The sequence below is a fragment of the Anguilla anguilla genome, chromosome 3 (genome assembly GCF_013347855.1).
Source record: "Anguilla anguilla isolate fAngAng1 chromosome 3, fAngAng1.pri, whole genome shotgun sequence".
NCBI lineage: Eukaryota > Metazoa > Chordata > Actinopteri > Anguilliformes > Anguillidae > Anguilla > Anguilla anguilla.
The window spans coordinates 69,082,683-69,100,212 of NC_049203.1; the positions used below are offsets into that span (position 1 = coordinate 69,082,683).

Sequence of the window (17,530 nt, forward strand, 5' to 3'; positions counted from 1 at the left end):
CAATTAAACTCTAACAGAGTTTATAATGAGTCCAATAGGGACCAAATGCACACTGTCAGGAAGTTAATTTAACACTGTAAACACTTTACTGTGTGACAGATGAGGACTGTTGTGCAAGCTGGTCACCTCGGAGGCGGCCCTGGGGTTTTGGTGGCCCCCGAACTAGAATGTTGTTGTTTTGGCGGAAAAGTTTTACAAAATTAAAAAAAAACATTTTTAAAACTTGAATTGTGAGTCCCAGGAATGCATGTGTCCATAACCGACTGCGCTGCGTGTTCGTGCCAGCAGCCAGCCCTGTGTCGCAGCGTCCCGAGTTTGAGTCCTAAAAATATTTGGCGACGTGAACTCCTCGCTCTCTCGGAGTGAAAGGTGAAGCAGTAATTGATGTGTGAAGCTGACAGACTGAAAGCCTCATGGGATTGGGGTTTTATCTCAGGAGGACCGCTGCAGACAGCGAATCGCTGCGTGTTCTCCATGACGACCGGCCTGCGCGTGTTGTGGGACAGGAGCGGATCGCGTGCCGCAGGGGGCTGATCCTGGGTCAGTCTTCGCGCATTTCTGGGATTGTAGTAGAGGTCGAGGTTTGGGTGAGCTGATCTCAGATTCATTGCTGGGTGTGGTGAAGGGCGTGGTGTTGGGGTGTTGGGGGTGGTGATGGGGGTGCGTGGAGTTTTCCTTGATGGAGTCAGGTGAGGTGAGCAGGGCCTGACTGGCACACTGATGCGGTACCTGTGTACCTGTGTTTCACCTGGGGAAGCGTGCAGGTAGGGTATGACTGCCATGTTGGACAGAACAGCTAGGCCCAGTAAGACGCTTAACTCTTTGAGGAGTACGTTTTTTTTGGGGGTTTCTTTTCAAACTTTTCAAAATCAGTGTTCTAGAACTCTGTTGCTTTCAATTTACCAGTGGTGACTGCTACATCAACAGTAGAATGTCCAGAACAGAACATTACATTCATATATTGTAACCTGCTGTTCAATCCTTTAAGGTGTGAGGTCACAAATAATGGCTGTGAATGTTCTTATCTGAACATTCTGATGCTGATGTCACAGTCACTACTGGGGACTGAAAGCAGTGGAGTTCTAGAACACTGACTTAGAATTAAAGAAAAAGACATTTAAAAAAAAATCTACTCTTCAGAGGTTTTATGGGCATGTATCAAGTACACAGATAATGTAATAATGTGCCTGCAGGAGCTGTGGACTTCAGCCGAAGGTCAGAAGGGACGCAGAACTGTCCTGAAATTCGATAGGACAGCGTGTGTAGGCAAACGGAGGGCCTAGGGATGGGCTGAATAGCCTGTTCTCGTCACTGTGCATTCCTACATCTTATAAACTGGTGTGACTCTGGAGCATGCTTGAATGGGTAAGCCGATTACATACATAAGTCAACCAGGGTTTTGGTAAGCCTGAGCAAGAATGTTATTGTGGCCCTGAAAGTGCTCCAACAAACAAAAAAATGTCAAAAACTTGAATTGTGTGGCCCTGGGGTGCTTGTGGCCCTAAATGACTGCATAGACTGTTTATGCCCGTGTTCTCTGTGGAAGAGTGGGGTTTGTGAAGTAGAGATCCAGACTTCTCTGTACTCTCTGGGGAGAGGTGCTATGTTTATGTCCCCTGTATTCTCAGTGCTGACATTGTGTCACGGATCCAGGCAACGCTGCTATGGCAACATCGCAGAGAAACTGCAGCTTTAGAAGAAAAAAATAACTATATACATCAACGTGTGCAATAAAAATAAATGAATGCATTTTTTTTAATTAAATGACTGAACATTAAAATGTAATATATAGTGCACTGCTATTCCCACACACTCTATATATGCCTGAATGCACAGAGAGATAGATTAATGCCTTATTATTCCTCGTAGAAAAATTTATTTATCAATTAGTCGCAGATTAGGGCAAAACAATACAGCATTTTCACAGCAATAGACAACAGACAGCATTGAATACAACAGGTACAATAGTCCAGGGGCTCGAAATTCAACACCCAGCAACAACATTCTTCAGTCCAGCGACAGAGTGCCAGGGTGCTAGCGCTTAAGTACTTGGCCAATCATAACCATTGTCAGGACTCATTTAAGCTATGAATAGCCACTTGGCTGGAACGACTGCCTGACACTTGTGGCAGAGTGTCTTGGGGGTGGCGAGGAACACCACTAAAGATACTTTGTTTCTCTGTTAGCCCTTTGCAGAGTAGGGTTTTTTTTTTTTTGGAATGTTTTTTTTTTTTTTTCAAAATTCAAAGCCTGTGTTCCAGAACTCCACTGCTTTCAGCCACCAGTGGTGATTGTGACATCAGCGTTAGAATGTTCAGTTGAGAACGCTCTAATCGCATATTTGTGACCTCACTCCCTAAAGGGTTGGTATGCTGTTAGCAGAGGCTGTCAGCTGTTCTCCGTAATGGCCCTGGTGTTCTTCTCAAGCCTACTCTGGTGAGGTAGGCCCTCCTGACCAGTGTGTTTGTCCCTGTCGCTTCATTAAAAACAGTCCCAGCCACCACCCCGAAATATAAATGTAACGAGACCTCAGCTTGTCCTCTATCATACCTGCGACTCCGTCAGAGTTGGGTACGCTAGTTTAGAATGTAATACTGTTCTGTGTATGTTTGTGTCTGTGTGTGCACGTGCTCGCGTGTGTGTGTGTGTTTGTGAGTGTGTGTGTGTGTCTGTGTGTGTGTGAGTGAGTGTGAGTCTGTGTGTTTGTGTCTGTGTGTGCACGTGCTCGCGTGCGTGTGTCTGTGTCTGTGTGAGTGTGAGTGTGTGTGTGTCTGTGTGTGTGTGTGTGTGAGTGTGTGTGTGTGTGTGTGTGTGTGTATGTGTTTGTGTGTGTGTGTGTGTGTGTGTGTGTCTGTGTGAGTGTGTGTGTGTGTTGGATGTGGAGTCATGCTGCTCTAAAAGGCCCATCAGCAGCTTTCCCGCGGTGCCCGGGGTCTTTACCGTGAGACCCGCCGCAGGAGAGAGAGGTACGGGGGGGGGGGCTGGGGGGGGGGCGCGGCGCTGGGGCGCTTTGTCTCAGAGGTGTGAGTTTTAACGGGTACCTGCTGGGCGCGTGAGTGGCCTGCTCTCACCCGACTGTGCCGTCTTTGTTGCCCCCCCCCCCCCCCAGCCCCGCCCACCGTAACCCCCACCTCATGAGACAATAAGAGGTGACACGTGACCCCCCCCTCCCAATCCCCCCCCCCCCAACCCCAACACCTCAGCGCCGGAGCCTCATCTGCATGAGAGTCTCGGTAGACAGACTGTGAGGGGGAGTGGGGTGGGGGGGCGTGGGGGCGGGCGGGTGTTTCAGTAGCACAGGTGCTAATGATCACAGGTCTGGATCACAATGGGGAAAGGTGTGTAGTGGCTGCCTCCTGGGGGCTGGAGGAGAACAGGAGAGGAAGTTTTGACTCAGGAGGTGCTGAACAACTCCCCCCCCCCTTTTTTTTTCCCCCCCCGCCCCACCAACTCACCACTGAGATGCCTGGTGCTTTTGTTTCGTTCGATTACAATCACAATCAGTCTTAGTTTTAGTCAGCGCCGGTCCTTGGGGCATTGGTGTAAGCGGGACAGTTACGCTGAGCCGGGGACAAGGAGGCTTCGCAAACACTGTGACTCAGACTGAGGAAGGGCTCGTTATGGGGCGGGGGGGGGGGATGGGGGGTGTTCTGAATTGGAGGAAAATAAGACTGTCACAAAAAGTATTCAATTTCGTCAGACCCTGGTGACTCCTGCGAGGGGCGATGGAGCCGCCTTGAGATGGGCTTTGAATGGGCTGAGCTTTTCTAAAAAAAAAAAGGCTCTCAGGATCACAAAAAGAAAAGAAAACAAAAAAACCTCTGAGATTGTGCCACCGTGTCCAGCATGCACACACACTGCAGAGCTGCACTGTGTTCCGCTCGGTTCTGCGCTCTTACACAACGCTGAGATCTTAACGCTCAAAAGCAGCCTCGCTTTTACGAGCCGCGAATGGAATTTGCCTGGGAGTCTCTCCAAAGAGTTTTGGTGAGCAGCATGAGGATCGTGTGTGTAGAGCACCTGGACCAGCCACAGACAGGTATAGAACACCTGGACCAGGTTCAGCCTGGTATAGAACACCTGGACCAGCCACAGGCAGGTATAGAACACCTGGACCAGCCGCAGTCAGGTATAGAACACCTGGACCAGCCACGGGCGCATACGGAACACCTGGACCAGGTTCAGTCCAGTATAGAACACCTGGACCAGCCACGGGCAGGTATAGAACACCTGGACCAGCCACAGTCAGGTATAGAACACCTGGACCAGCCACAGGCAGGTATAGAACACCTGGACCAGCCACGGGCAGGTATAGACAAATGAATTCCATTTCACAACCAAACATCTCAGCCCCAGCCCCACTTTGTATAGACATGCAAATGAAGCCTCTTGTGAAAAGGGTCACTGGACCAGTTTTTAAAGTGTGGAGTTAAACAGGACCGGGGGCTGAATTTAATTGGCCTGAGAACGAGCTATGAGAGAAACCGCTTGACTTCGAGAGTTAGAGCAGAGAGAGAGAGAGCGTAACGGTGAAAGATGGTCAGAGACGCGGGTCTGTCCCCTGTGCCTGCTTCTCTGCGTGTGTGTTTGTGTTTCATCACCCCTAGTGTCACCGCACGCAGCGTGTGTGTGTGTGTTCTGAAATTAGTGTGTTAGAAATTGTTATTGCACTATTAGAAATTGCACACTATACACACCGAGGACTGAGGGATAAACATCTGATGTAAATTAGACTCTCTCTTTCTCTCCCTCTCTCTCTGTTTCCCTCTCTATCTTCTCTCTCTACCTCTCTCTCTGTTTCCCTCTCTATCTTCTCTCTCTCCCTCTATCTCCGTTTCCCTCTCTATCTTCTCTCTCTCCCACTCTCTCTGTCTCTCTCTTTCTCTCTCGCTCTCTGTCTTTCAATTCAATTCAATAAGGCTTTATTGGCATGACTGTACATAAGCAATATTGCCAAAGCCATTCACGATGAAACAATTAACAATGACTCAGAAGACAAAAAACAGTTGAATAAAATAAATATATAATTTTTTTTATAAGCCAACCCTACAGTCAACCTGACAAACACTAATAAATAAGAACAATAACTATTTTCTCTCTCTGTTTCTCTCAATCTCTCACTATTTTTTTCTCTCTCTGTCTCTCGCTCTTTTTCTGTCTCAGTTTTTCTCTCTCTCTGTTGTCCCCTCTCTGTCTCCCTCTCTCCCCCTCTCTCTCTCTCTCTCTCCCCCCCTCTCTCTCTCTCTCTCTCTCTCCATGTGAGATCACATGCTGTGGAAGCGCCGGGTCCTGTTTTTGCAGACTGTGCCCCTGGAGGCAAATTCCCCTCTGCAAATTGCTCTGTGTGTCTGGGGTGGGGGGGGGGGGGGGGATGGCTGTGTGTGTGATTTGGGGTGGGGGGGGGGGGGGCTGTCTGTGTATCTGGGGTGGGGTCGGGTGGGGTGCGGGGGGGGTTGGGGTGATAGTGATCACCATATCCTTATCACCATATTTTCTTTTGCCATCGTGTTGTGGTTTTTTGATGGTTTTTTTCCTCTCTGTGCTCCAGGCCCCCAGAATGCCGTGGGGGTCAGGTGCTGGTCTGAGTTGAGTTTGGGCCGCACTGATACATCCTGTAACATCCTGCACAGAGTGCCGGCTCAAACAGGGACATCCTCAGTGGGAACCTTGTCCGAAATACATCTTCCCACCGAGAGTAAATTTTTTTTTTTTTTTAACTCACTGCTTGTTTTTGGGGGTTCAGGCCTGGTTTCTGCCCAATCATTTCTTCAGTTTCAGTCTGTAAAGCGTCTTTGGGACAGTGCTCTGTAAAAAGCGCTGTACAAATAATATTTGATTTGATACGATACCATAAAGTACTCAAAGAGGTAGAAACTGGAGCTGATGCATAGGTTATTTCCTTCTGTCGGATTACTTGGTAATATTCTCAGCGCAAATTTTATCAAACGGGTTTTGTTCCCGCTGCAGTAGGTTTAAAGTGGTTGCCGTGTGAACGCATCACAAGGCTGTGGCCTGGAGCTGCTGCAGTTTAAAATGCATCCTCATCCTCATTTGTTTGGATGAAGGCGAACAAACAAGCAATGAGAATTCCAATTGCCTTTCTACTCTGCTAATAGGGCGCCTGGGGCATTTGGAAATGAGTTATCTGATTGGATTATTCAGGATCACAGGCCAGCATTATACCGTTTCAGCATTCACACCCTCCCCTCCCCTTCCCCCTCCCCCTCCCCCTCCCCTCCCCCCGCCAACCCAACACTTGCTTTGGCCAATGAGAGGGCAGCGTGAGACTACATATCTTTTCTGCAGCTTTGTACATGAAACAGGAACAGCTTAAAAGACATCTCTTGACCATCCTGAACATACTTGCACTGTAAAATGTTCAGTGTTAAATCAGCTCTTTCCGAGTACATATGGTCCCAGTTGGACTCAATTGTACTCTTTTAGAGTTGAATTAACACTGGACATTTTACTGTGTGCTTTTTCGCAACATATACATATTTGTAAAGATGGGGACATGCGTGGAGAAGCAGAAAGCTAAGATTTACGTGTAGAGACAATGGGGCCTCGTTCATAAACCGTGTGTACGATCACATTTGATCGTAAACTGTTTGTAAGAACGTTTCCAAGATCATTTCGCCATTCAAATTTTTTCCTTATTTGTATTTGTTCACGGCTGTTTCCTTATGCAAATCACATGAACACGATTGCACATAAAAATTTACAAACAGTCAGCATTCATCATCTCACATACCTGGAATAAGCACAAAAACAAAGGTCTGCACATGTGCCATGAATCCCATATTGTTTTTTTGTAGAAATATTTTTAAGAACAAAAGTAAGAACACTTTAAGAAAAGTTTTGTGAATGAGGCCTAATATCTGAGGAGAAAGAGAGAGATGGGGTGTATACTGTATGTGGATACAGAGAGATGGGTATCAGCTCAAAGGTGAATGGGTCCTTTGAGGTGAGCTTGTGGGAGATTAGAGAGATTAAATCATGGGTCCACAACAAGGGCTTATCCGCTTCAGGAGTTCTGTGCCAACTTCTGCTCTTAATTATTTAATTTGCTCGGTCGTATCTTGACCTGACTTTTGCGTAAGCACCAGGTACGGTCACAGACCGCGAGTGTGTCCTGAAGATTTGACCTGTGCTTGAGTACAGCAGCGAACCAGAGCTGTTGGGAAAAACTAAAACTAAGGTTTTTGGTTGGTACAAAAACCAGCGGGTGGACCAGCCCTCCAGGACTGGAGTTGTGCAATCATGGACTGGACTAGAGAGAAAGACTGAGTGTAGTGTGAGCTCCTGATTTGATCGGGCTGGTGATGGTTGTGGGCAGTAGTACCCCCGGGGCATCACTAACACCCTGCCCTGGGGGGAGGGCTCGTCTGGCTGATCGCGGATCTGTGGTCTGCCCGCACCAACCCTGTATGACAGACAGCCCTCTGGGCCAATGGCTGTGCAGTTCCTGCACCAGCCCTGTATGATAGACAGCCCCCTGGGCCAATGGCTGCGCAGTTGAGCTAGCGAACTGTGAAGTGGGAAAAAAGGGCTCTGTTGAGACAAGGGACTTTTTGTACTCACGATTTCGCATTCCAGATTCGGAGGAGAAAAAAAAGAAGTTAAAAATGAGGATGAAAAGTTGTTCAAAATAAGCGTATAAAACTGAGATAGTAATTACAACTGGCGGACAGAGGAACGCACAGTGTGTGCCATAATTACAGAAACGCAGTGGCGTTCACTGCACTTGCACATGGAGAATCGCATTACACTACAGGCATTTTAGCTGACGCTCTTATCCAGAGCGACTTACATTGTATCCAATTATACAGCTCGATATATACTGGAGCAATGCAGGTTAAGTACCTTGCTCAAGGGTACAACGGCAGTGTCCTGCCGGGGAATCGAACCTGTGACCTTTAGGTTACAAGACCAACTCCTTAGCCATTATACTACACTGCCGCCCATATTGCATGAGCATGTGTTCCTGTGTTCTTCCTCTCCCATCACTCTGTATTGCCGTTGCTGCTGCACATTCTTCAAGCTGTTTGTTAGTCTGAACCCGGATGCACGTGTCTGTAATTCGTCGAAGCGTCACTGGAGATAACTGAACGGAGCGTACTTACCTGCACACTTACCTGCATACTTACCTGCACACTTACCTGCATACTTACCTGCATACTTACCTGCACTGAGTCGCTGCCCTGTTAAACTGAAGTCTCAGCGCGGCTCTTGTGGTAGATACTGAGACCCTTAGAGGAAAACTGGATTTGTTGAACCTTTGAAGTTGCCACTATCACCATCCTCCCCCCCCCCCACCAGTCAGGAACAGAGATAAAATATTTATTTATTTTTTTACTCGTTTGTTTGTTTGTGTCTCTTTTGCATGTGACAGGAGACAGTTGGGTCTAAGCACCCCAGCCCCAGGACATGGTAGTAAAACCATCTGACCCAACTTTTGAACCCTCTGACCTACCAATCAGATCCCAGGGTCAGATGTCTAATGCTTCACCTTTTGTATTGGGAATCCCTTGAAGATATCTGAGCTGACCTTATCAGCCTTATCAGAGTTTGACCCTAAAGAAACTGCACACCAATATTTGCATTAGACCCCTTTCATCCTGTCACATGACATGCACAGCCAATGATTTAGCGCCCTGATAAAGCTGCCTTGCTGCACTAAAACAAATAGATTCCTTAACATAACGAATTGAACTTTTAATCAAGCTTCCGCTTTGCTACATTGTTTGATCAAAAATGGGTAATTGACAAGATACGTACAGTTGAAATGGTTGTTATAGTATTATTTGGCAATGTGTACATGAAAGAGCGCAACTGTTAATATTAAGAAAATAAATAAACTGTTTGTGACATATTACTGTAGTTTAGGTGTCTGTAGAGACGTTTTGAAAAAATGTTTTTCCTTTATTGCAGAAAAATTTAAGTTATGCAGCTGTTCTGGCTTAAGAATCTCCAGAAGTATTTACTTCACCGTAACTAATTCACAAAACTGGCTCTGTGCCTGACTGTGATCTTAAATGCATTAATCCCTGAAAACGACAGGGCAGAAGGTAGTGGGAGCTTGTGGATTATGAGGTGTGTTTGTACAAGTCTAATCAAATCTTACAGGTGATTCGGTTGCTGCTGTTTTAATTCAAATATCAGACATTGACTCATTTTAAATTAACAATGGACCATGCATTGCAGTTATTTGAAGTCTTATGATGCAGAAGTTTATAATGATTCTAAAGAAATCATCCCCCTGCAAACGAAATAATTAGCCGCCCAAACACTATACCCGTTCTATGTTCACACTCCAGCTTTTGAGAAATTTTCTTGGACTTTTAAGCTGCAAATAAATGCAGGATTTTGTGATTCAAAGGCACATGCTCAGCGTTTGATTTGTTTTCCTTGACAAACACGAAATAGACTCAAAGAAACAGGAATTATATTTCTGAGAATTCCGCCTTTTTGTGCATGCAGTTGGAGACGCAACAGTGAGTGTTGGATGCCCGGGGGTATTATTTCTGCAAACTTTTATTCTGCGAACTCGAATGTTGCGAAATCAGTTTCATAAATAATCCTGGTGTCAGGAAGAGCTCATTGTGTGATTTCTCATAACATTGTGTGTCACTGTCACAGCACAGAAAGTCAGTGTTCGCACGACGCAAGGGCAAATCGGCGATCTTTTGTTCCTGTTTCGGCGTGGGATTCAGTTACTGTGGCTCGCTGCTCTGTCTCTCTCACGGAATACGAGTCCTGTCTTGTGCAGATCGACATTTACATTACATTAAATTACTGCCATGTATTACTTTTTACGTTGTATTTTTCCATGGTGTTTGTTTATGCAGCTGGATATATTTTGATGAAATTCACGCTGAGTACTGTTCTCAAGGGTATAACAGCTGTGTTTTTCCTCAGAATTGAACCTGCAACCGTTGAGTTACAAGCCCAGTTCCCTCACCATTGTGCTACACTTGGGGACTCATAGAAGTGGGCGAGGAGGGCTGTATCTGCCACTGGTTTTCATGCTAACTTTTGACCTCCGTTACTTAATTAACCCTAACATTTACACCATCTGACATTTTAGCTACATCCCTTGATAAGCGCATGAATGAACAACCAACGTGTGTTCATTCTTGTGTCCCTATATGAAAGGGTTCCTGTGATCTAATGTACGAGTGAACCAGTGTTGGTGTGCACAGCCTGGTATCTCATTTAGCCAGGGTGATTGGTGGAAACGAAAACCCGTGCACACCCACCGGCCCCCCAGGATGGCCCACCCCTGCTGTAAACAGTACCCGGATAGAGTGGGTAAACAACATATGATATGAGACTGAATGACATCGCAGGATTAGGTGTTACAGAAAGCGGACAGGCTAATGATCTTGAGGGATTGATGATGCTGCTTCTATTGTGACATCATCCCATTCCATTACATTCCATTCCATCACCTGGGTGGGAATTTTAGACGTGCTGCATTGTGAGTGTCACTCAAAGTCCGTTTGGCATACCTGCACACCTGTAGAAGCGCAGAGACACCTGCACCTGGCCTTACACAGTTACTGTGTCAGAGTTTGGGACACAAGACCCCGTGGCTGGGTCAGGTTCCCCTGCAAGTGAGCCGGCTGGTGCACAGCCCAGTGGAAAAAAGCTAGGCTCCGTACACCTGTTCCAATGAGATTACCGTGGCAGCTATCAATATTTCAGCAGGCTCTAAGGGGGTGGGGTGGGGTGTGGGGGGGGGTTGTGTGGGGCGGGGGGCTGGCCCAAGGGCTGGCAGAACTGGCCGGGTGGAAGCAGAGGTGTGGGCATGCGCCAGCTGATTGTAAGTAGATAGACGGGAGTGGGGCACTGGAAAGGAACTCAATATGAGCACCCCCCCACACACACACACACACACACACACACACACACACACACACACACACAAACACTCACACACACACACACACACACACACATACACACACAAACACTCACACACACATACACACACACACACACACTCCTCTCCTCTCAACCTGCCTGCACAGCTAGCCCTGAGACAGCAGTAGGCTCTTTTACGCGGTGTTGTCACTGTAAAAACACCCTGACAAATGACCATGCTGCAACTTTAACCAAGGGTCTGGTTACTAATCGCCAACCTCTGGTCTTGCTGCTGCAGGCCTGGTCTTCTGTCTGCCTAAATTCACTCGCTCCACGCCACTTTTGAACACCTTTTCACTCACCTTGACATACCGAAACAGTTCTACTGCTTCCTGTCTTCAGATGGTGATCACCCCACACACTGCACCCATTCCTCTCCATTCTCTGCCTTATACCGAAGTTGGTTATGCTGCCTTTTCAAGCACCGAAGGCCTCTCCTCATGACCCAACCCCTTCTCCACCCTCACCCCCCAATGGTGGGACACCCTTCCCCAGCCAACCAGGAAGGCGGATTCTCAGGCTTACTTTCTTAAAACATCTAAAGACCCACCTATTCAGACTACACGTCTATGTTTGTATTTTATGAATCAACGTACCTCTCCCTCCCTTTGAAAGAGGGAGCGCACCCCTTCATGGTGGGGCTTGCATGGTTTTAACCTTGCCTGTCTCTGGCTTTTGGGGTGTTTGTGTATCACGCGAAACGCAATTTTGCAAGTCACTTTCGCTAATATCAACTGCAAAATGACTAACTGTGTAACTGTACATAATACCTCCTTTGTTTGGGGTTATGGGAAATGTTACCTCATGTGTTGACTGCATTTAATACTGGCGCTCAGTATTAAATATCAATTTTATTGATGGTCTTCCCGCTCATATTGCTTTTCCTTTGCTGCTGACGCATGGCGTCTGTCCTATGAGTCCATTTTGACTCCATTACTTGCAGCTGCAGAGACGAGCAGGGTTTCTGTATTCACCAGCTTGCAACCGGAACTCCCGGGTCTTGTGGCTCTGATGTTTGGCAGCCTCCAGCTTGCTGTTGTGACCACCTTCTATGTTGTTCTTTTCCAGGATGAAGAACAAACTGTGGTATTTTGAGTTCGGCACCTCGGAGACCATCGCTGCCACCTGCAAGAAGCTGAACGAGAGCCTGGAGGTGGAGGTGAGGATGAGGCGGGAGGCCCTGCTGGGTGTGGGAGGCCCTGCTGGGTGTGGGAGGCCCTGCTGCGTGTGGGAGGCCCTGCTGGGTGTGGGAGGCCCTGCTGGGGGTGGGAGGCCCTGCTGGGTGTGTGGGTGGGGGTGTGTGGTGGAGGTGGAGGTGGAGCGTGAGGCCCTGTTAGGTGTGTGGGTGGGGGTATGTGGTGGAGGTGGAAGTAGAGAGGGAGGCCCTGTTGGGTGTGTGGATGGGGCGTGTGGTAAAGATAGAGCTGGAGGTCCTGTTGGCCATGTGGTGGAGGTAAGGATGGAACAGGAGGCCCTGTTGGATGTGGGTGGGGGTGTGTGGTGGAGGTGGAGGTAGAGTGGCTGGCCCTTTTGGGTGTGTGGTGGAGGTGGAGGTAGAGCAGGAGGCCCTGTTGGGTGTGTGGGTGGGGGTGTGTGGTGGAGGTGGAAGTAGAGAGGGAGGCCCTGTTGGGTGTGTGGATGGGGCGTGTGGTAGAGATACAGCTGGAGGTCCTGTTGGCCATGTGGTGGAGGTAAGGATGGAACAGGAGGCCCTGTTGGATGTGGGTGGGGGTGTGTGGTGGAGGTGGAGGTAGAGTGGCTGGCCCTTTTGGGTGTGTGGTGGAGGTGGAGGTAGAGCAGGAGGCCCTGTTGGATGTGGGTGGGGGCGTGTGGTGGAGGTAGAGTGGCTGGACCTTGTGGGTGTGTGGTGGAGGTGGAGGTGGAGCAGGAGACCCTGTTGGGTGTGGGTGGGGGCGTGTGGTGGAGGTAGAGTGGCTGGACCTTGTGGGTGTGTGGTGGAGGTGGAGGTAGAGCAGGAGACCCTGTTGGGTGTGGGTGGGGGCGTGTGAACCATTCTTCATTGGGAGGGAACTGTAGGGGTCCATCAGGCCATCAAATTCACATCTTTCGAGCATGAAAAGCGCTGGATGAACTTTGTTGATATGCATGAAAAAAAAAAGCTATTACCTTTTCATAAGGATTCTCACTGTGGTCTTTCGTAGGGCTGTAAGTTTCAAATTGCCTTATGGTGCCTGGGGGAAATTCGAAACTTCTTTTTTAATATATATATATATATATATAAAAATAAAAAATAGAACATAATATGCTTATAAAGCCTGAAAAAAAAGGCGTCACTCACTAAGTCAGGCTATTCTTAGTTCCTGACAAATCCTCCAGCAAACCTCAAAATACATCTGGCCTTCCTGGGCTCTGACAGTACGTTCAAACATGCCAGGGCTTCGCGCTGCAATCAAACTGTCAGGAGAAAGCTCTTCTCCGTCTAGACGGGGTTGCCAAGGCAAGGGCGTTGCACACCAGTTCTCCTGCATCCTGCTCGGAAAACGATAAAATGATTTAAAAAAAATTTTTAAAAAAGGATACGCAGTATCGATCGTGCAGAGCACAGTGAAATCGGCACGTATGACCTGTATGAGATCATGAAAATATATTTCGCAGACGAATATTTTTTCAAACTGAATGTGGGACTGAATCTGCCTTTTGGCCAGTCACCTTATCCAAATATGTGTGATTTTTTTTCAACCCTTTTTTTCAAATTCTCTTATGTCTTTGCATATCCCCCCAAAAAAAGTGAGCCAAACGTGTCAGCCAAATGTTGTGTGTTTGCAAAATTTCACAAGGGATCGGTGAGTAATGCAACGAGGAGCCGTTTTAAAATTGCCACAAATTATATATTGCTTCATTATGCCTAATTAAGGCAGTGTATTTAAAGCTCGTCAAAATATAAACTGACACCGAGAACCATTTCCAGTAGATGTTTTTATGTCAGTCTTGCCGTATGTTCCCAAAATACTGTTGTGGGTTTTTTTTTTTTTTTTTTTTTTTTTTTGGACCCTGAAGCGTCTGAGAGGGTGATAAATATGCCCGTGCTTGGTAGATCAGTCTCCCAGACGGCTGACAGATAATAGACAACACCAGACTTGTACTTTTAAAGTCAAGGCATTTAGGAAGACTTTCCAGGTTGAGCTGAGAATTCCATTCAATTTAGTTTTAATTTGGATAATGTAGGATACGGCTTCAGCTGAATGTTGCTAATATTTTGATCTTGTGTTGTATTTGGAGGAGAAGAACCAGAAAAGGGTTTACATGGCGGGGGGGTGCGGGGGGGGGGGTGGGGGGTGTCTGAAATGATGTCCAGGTAGCATCCATCTAGACTTGTCTCATCTTGTCTCATCTGAGACAGAGGGGTTGCTGCTCACAAAATTCTTCGTTCCATTTTTGGAAGACAATTCTCATTCAGGAAGTTTTGATTTCTCAGACGTAAAACAGGTAAATAAGGATGCACCGGCTGCAGCCATAAATGAAATGGGAATTATTTAAGCACAGCTCTATGAATTAATCAATCATAAAGGCATTCACCGTATACAAATTCAGAGTCCTTTCTGCAACTGTCTTCGCCTAGCAAAGATGAGTGAAGTAAGGTAGCCAGCTGATTCATTGCCCTTAATTAGAATGTTCACGTCACAGTGCACTTTGGCCTTTTTTTGGATTTCGGGCTGGTTTCAGGCCCGTGCTTGAAGCAGGTCGAATGCTAAGGCCAGGTGCTCTTCAGCGGTGTACTTACCGGAAGATATTAAATTTGACTTTCATTAGGCTGATGGCCTCTTCATTGGATTGTGGGATTTGTTGCCTGGGCAGACAATGGGGAGGGGGTGGGGGGGGGGGGGGGGGGGGGGGGGGGGGGGGTTGAAGGGCGGTGTGCGTTCCACATCGTCATGGAGATAAAAATGTGTGGAGTTCTGCTTAAGCAGATCTTCACATTTTCTGAATCAACAAGAACATATGCTGCTGTTTATTTGAAAGTGGGGAAATCTTTTTACCCGTCGGCTCAATGTGTTCTCTTCTGCAGTCCTGTTGAAGTGCCCCCAGTATCAAATTTGTTTGTAGTATAATCAGTCTGTGTGGATGGTTGGGCCCTTTTTAAGTGATTTGTTTTTTCATTTTATTTTTATTCCAAGTTTACAATCATACTTAATGATCTGAACTGTCGTCAACATGAAGGTTACTGGTTAGTGAAAGGAGTGTATGGGGTTTTAGCTTTTGTTTCCTGTTAGCCAACGATGAACTATCAATGCTCATCCCATCAATCATGCTTCAATGGAGCACGGCTCACGCTTGTGTACTAAGTGGCATTAAGGCCTGTTCTCTGGTCCATTGTCTTGTTTGTTCAGACCAGTCAGTTTCCTGCTCTGTGAAACCTACTCAGGGAGGTGTGGGGATCATGGTGTCCTGTGTGTCTAAGTCAGTGGTAACCAAGCCTGCTCCTGGAGATCTACCACCCTGTAGGTTTTCACTCCGACCCTAACAATGCACACCTCATTCGACTGGCTAGAGATCTTGCTAAGCTGCTAATTAGTAGAATAAGGGGTGCCAATTTAGGGTTGAAATGCCGGTTGCTCATTTTTTGTCATCCGCATGTTCCCCCAAAAACCCTCCTCTCCCTTCCTCAGTGCGACGGCATCATCCTGGACCTCAGCAGCACCTCCCTGGAGGGCATCGCCGTCCTGAACATTCCCAGCATGCACGGCGGGTCCAACCTCTGGGGCGAGACCAAGAAGAGGCGGAACTACAACCGCATGAGCAAGAAGGTGCCAGAGAGGGCGCCGATGACCACCGTGACCGACGCCAAGGAGCTCAAGTTCTGCGTCCAGGGTGAGTGCCCAGCTGGGGCCGGTGAGGCCGCTCTCCATAACCTTCTGTGTCCCAACAGCCCGTGTCTTTGTGTCCACCTTGTAGGTAATGCCCCTTTAAGGCGGGGTTGCCCAAGCCTGTTGATTTCTGGTGATCTAATCTCCTTTAAATTTTCACTCCAACCCTAGCAAAGCCACACCTCATTCAACACATAGAGCAGGGCTGCCCAACCTTGTCTCTAGAGGTCTACCATCCTGAAGGTTTTCACTCCAACCCTAACAAAGCGCAGCTCATTCAACAGCTAGAGCAGGGCAGCCTAACCCTGTTCCTGGAGAGCTACCATTCTGGAGGTTTTCACTCCAAATGTTGGAAGCGTATGTTGGTTCCAAGCTGTTTACCTGCTACGCGCGATTTTCCATGCAAAGAGAAACCAAATGGAAGACAGGCTGCTTTTTTCCTTTTCATTCCAGTTTTTCAGGTGGAACGTTTAATCTCCTTGACTGTTGGAAGAACTGGGAACAGTTATGTTATGGTTCTGCAAATGTTCCCTGTGGCCCTCCAATCATTCATGGTGAAAGACATTTTTGCCATTTCTGTTTTTTCCCCGCGACTTAGAACCCACCCGTTAACTCCTCAAGAACATTTACACCACAGTGGCTTAGGCTGGAACAATGGAATGTGACATCACAATAAAAAGGGCCGTGACATCACAATAAATAGAACAGACCCCCCAATAACAGATTCACCACAATGGCTTTAGCCTGGAACAGTGGTAGGTGACATCACAATAGAACGGGCCGTGACATCACAATAAACAGAACAAACCCCCCAATAACACATTCAGCACATCCCTCTTGGTGAAAGGTGACCCTGCGGTGAAGCATCCCTCAGAGGGGGTCAATGTGTGCCCCCCCCCACCCCCCCCCCCAACTTCACCATGGGGCCCTTGAATAACGGCGTTGGCCCAAATGTCATTGGCGGGTGCAGCGCTAGCAGGACGGAAGCCCAAGGTCAACACTGAGCAGCTGCTCTGGACGACCATGACTTAACCTCCAGAGCTGCTGAGCCACGGCAGTGTTGTGAATGGGGGGGGGGGGGGGGGGGTGGGGGGGGGCAAGGCTGGGGGGTTATTTTACTGTATTCTGAATGTAACCACAGGGAAGAGGGATGGAAAAAGGGGGGGGGGGGGTAGAAACTGGACCCTTTCTGCTCTGATAACCAATTGCTTTCCCATCACACTCTACATTTCTTCTTTTAAGGCATAAGAGCCTCTCTCTATCTCTCTCTCTCTCTCTCTCTCTCTCTCACTCACTCCCTGTCTAGCTCTCTGTCTCTCTCTCACACTCCCTCTCTCTCTCTCTCGCTCTCCCTGTCCTGAGGGGTGTGTGGGCGGGCGGGCCGGTTGCCGGTAGCGATGACGAGACCAGGGGGGCCAGAGCAGGACTGCGGCGTTTTATTTAAATAAGATCTCACCTTTTCTTTGGCAACTCCACAAAGTATTTTCATAAACTCTAATGGGACTGGAATATATTGTAAAATATACACTTATTACCTATATACCATAACACTTCATAATGGATTTGCAAATATTCAAATTATTGCCAATTTAAGATTAATATATTACACTCTTGAGGAATATATGTTTACACTCTTGAGGAATATGTGTTTCATAATATTTTCCACGTAGGTCCACAGATATATAACTTATTGCAGTGTAATCCATATCCCTAAGGGCAGGCAGGACACAGTTGTTTGTCACATGGTGATCTCACGAGCCAAAACCATTCAAATGCCC

General features: G+C 47.5%; 1 protein-coding gene across 1 annotated transcript in view; it reads left to right on the forward strand.

Annotated features, from left to right (window-relative positions):
* Nucleotides 1–17,530, forward strand: part of LOC118223219 (diacylglycerol kinase beta) — a 113,201-nt gene that overhangs the window by 78,457 nt on the left and 17,214 nt on the right. Inside the window, exons 21-22 of the mRNA XM_035409459.1 lie at nucleotides 11,995–12,085; nucleotides 15,555–15,756. Of these exons, the coding sequence (XP_035265350.1) occupies nucleotides 11,995–12,085; nucleotides 15,555–15,756 (293 nt within the window). The remainder of the gene's footprint in view (nucleotides 1–11,994; nucleotides 12,086–15,554; nucleotides 15,757–17,530) is intronic.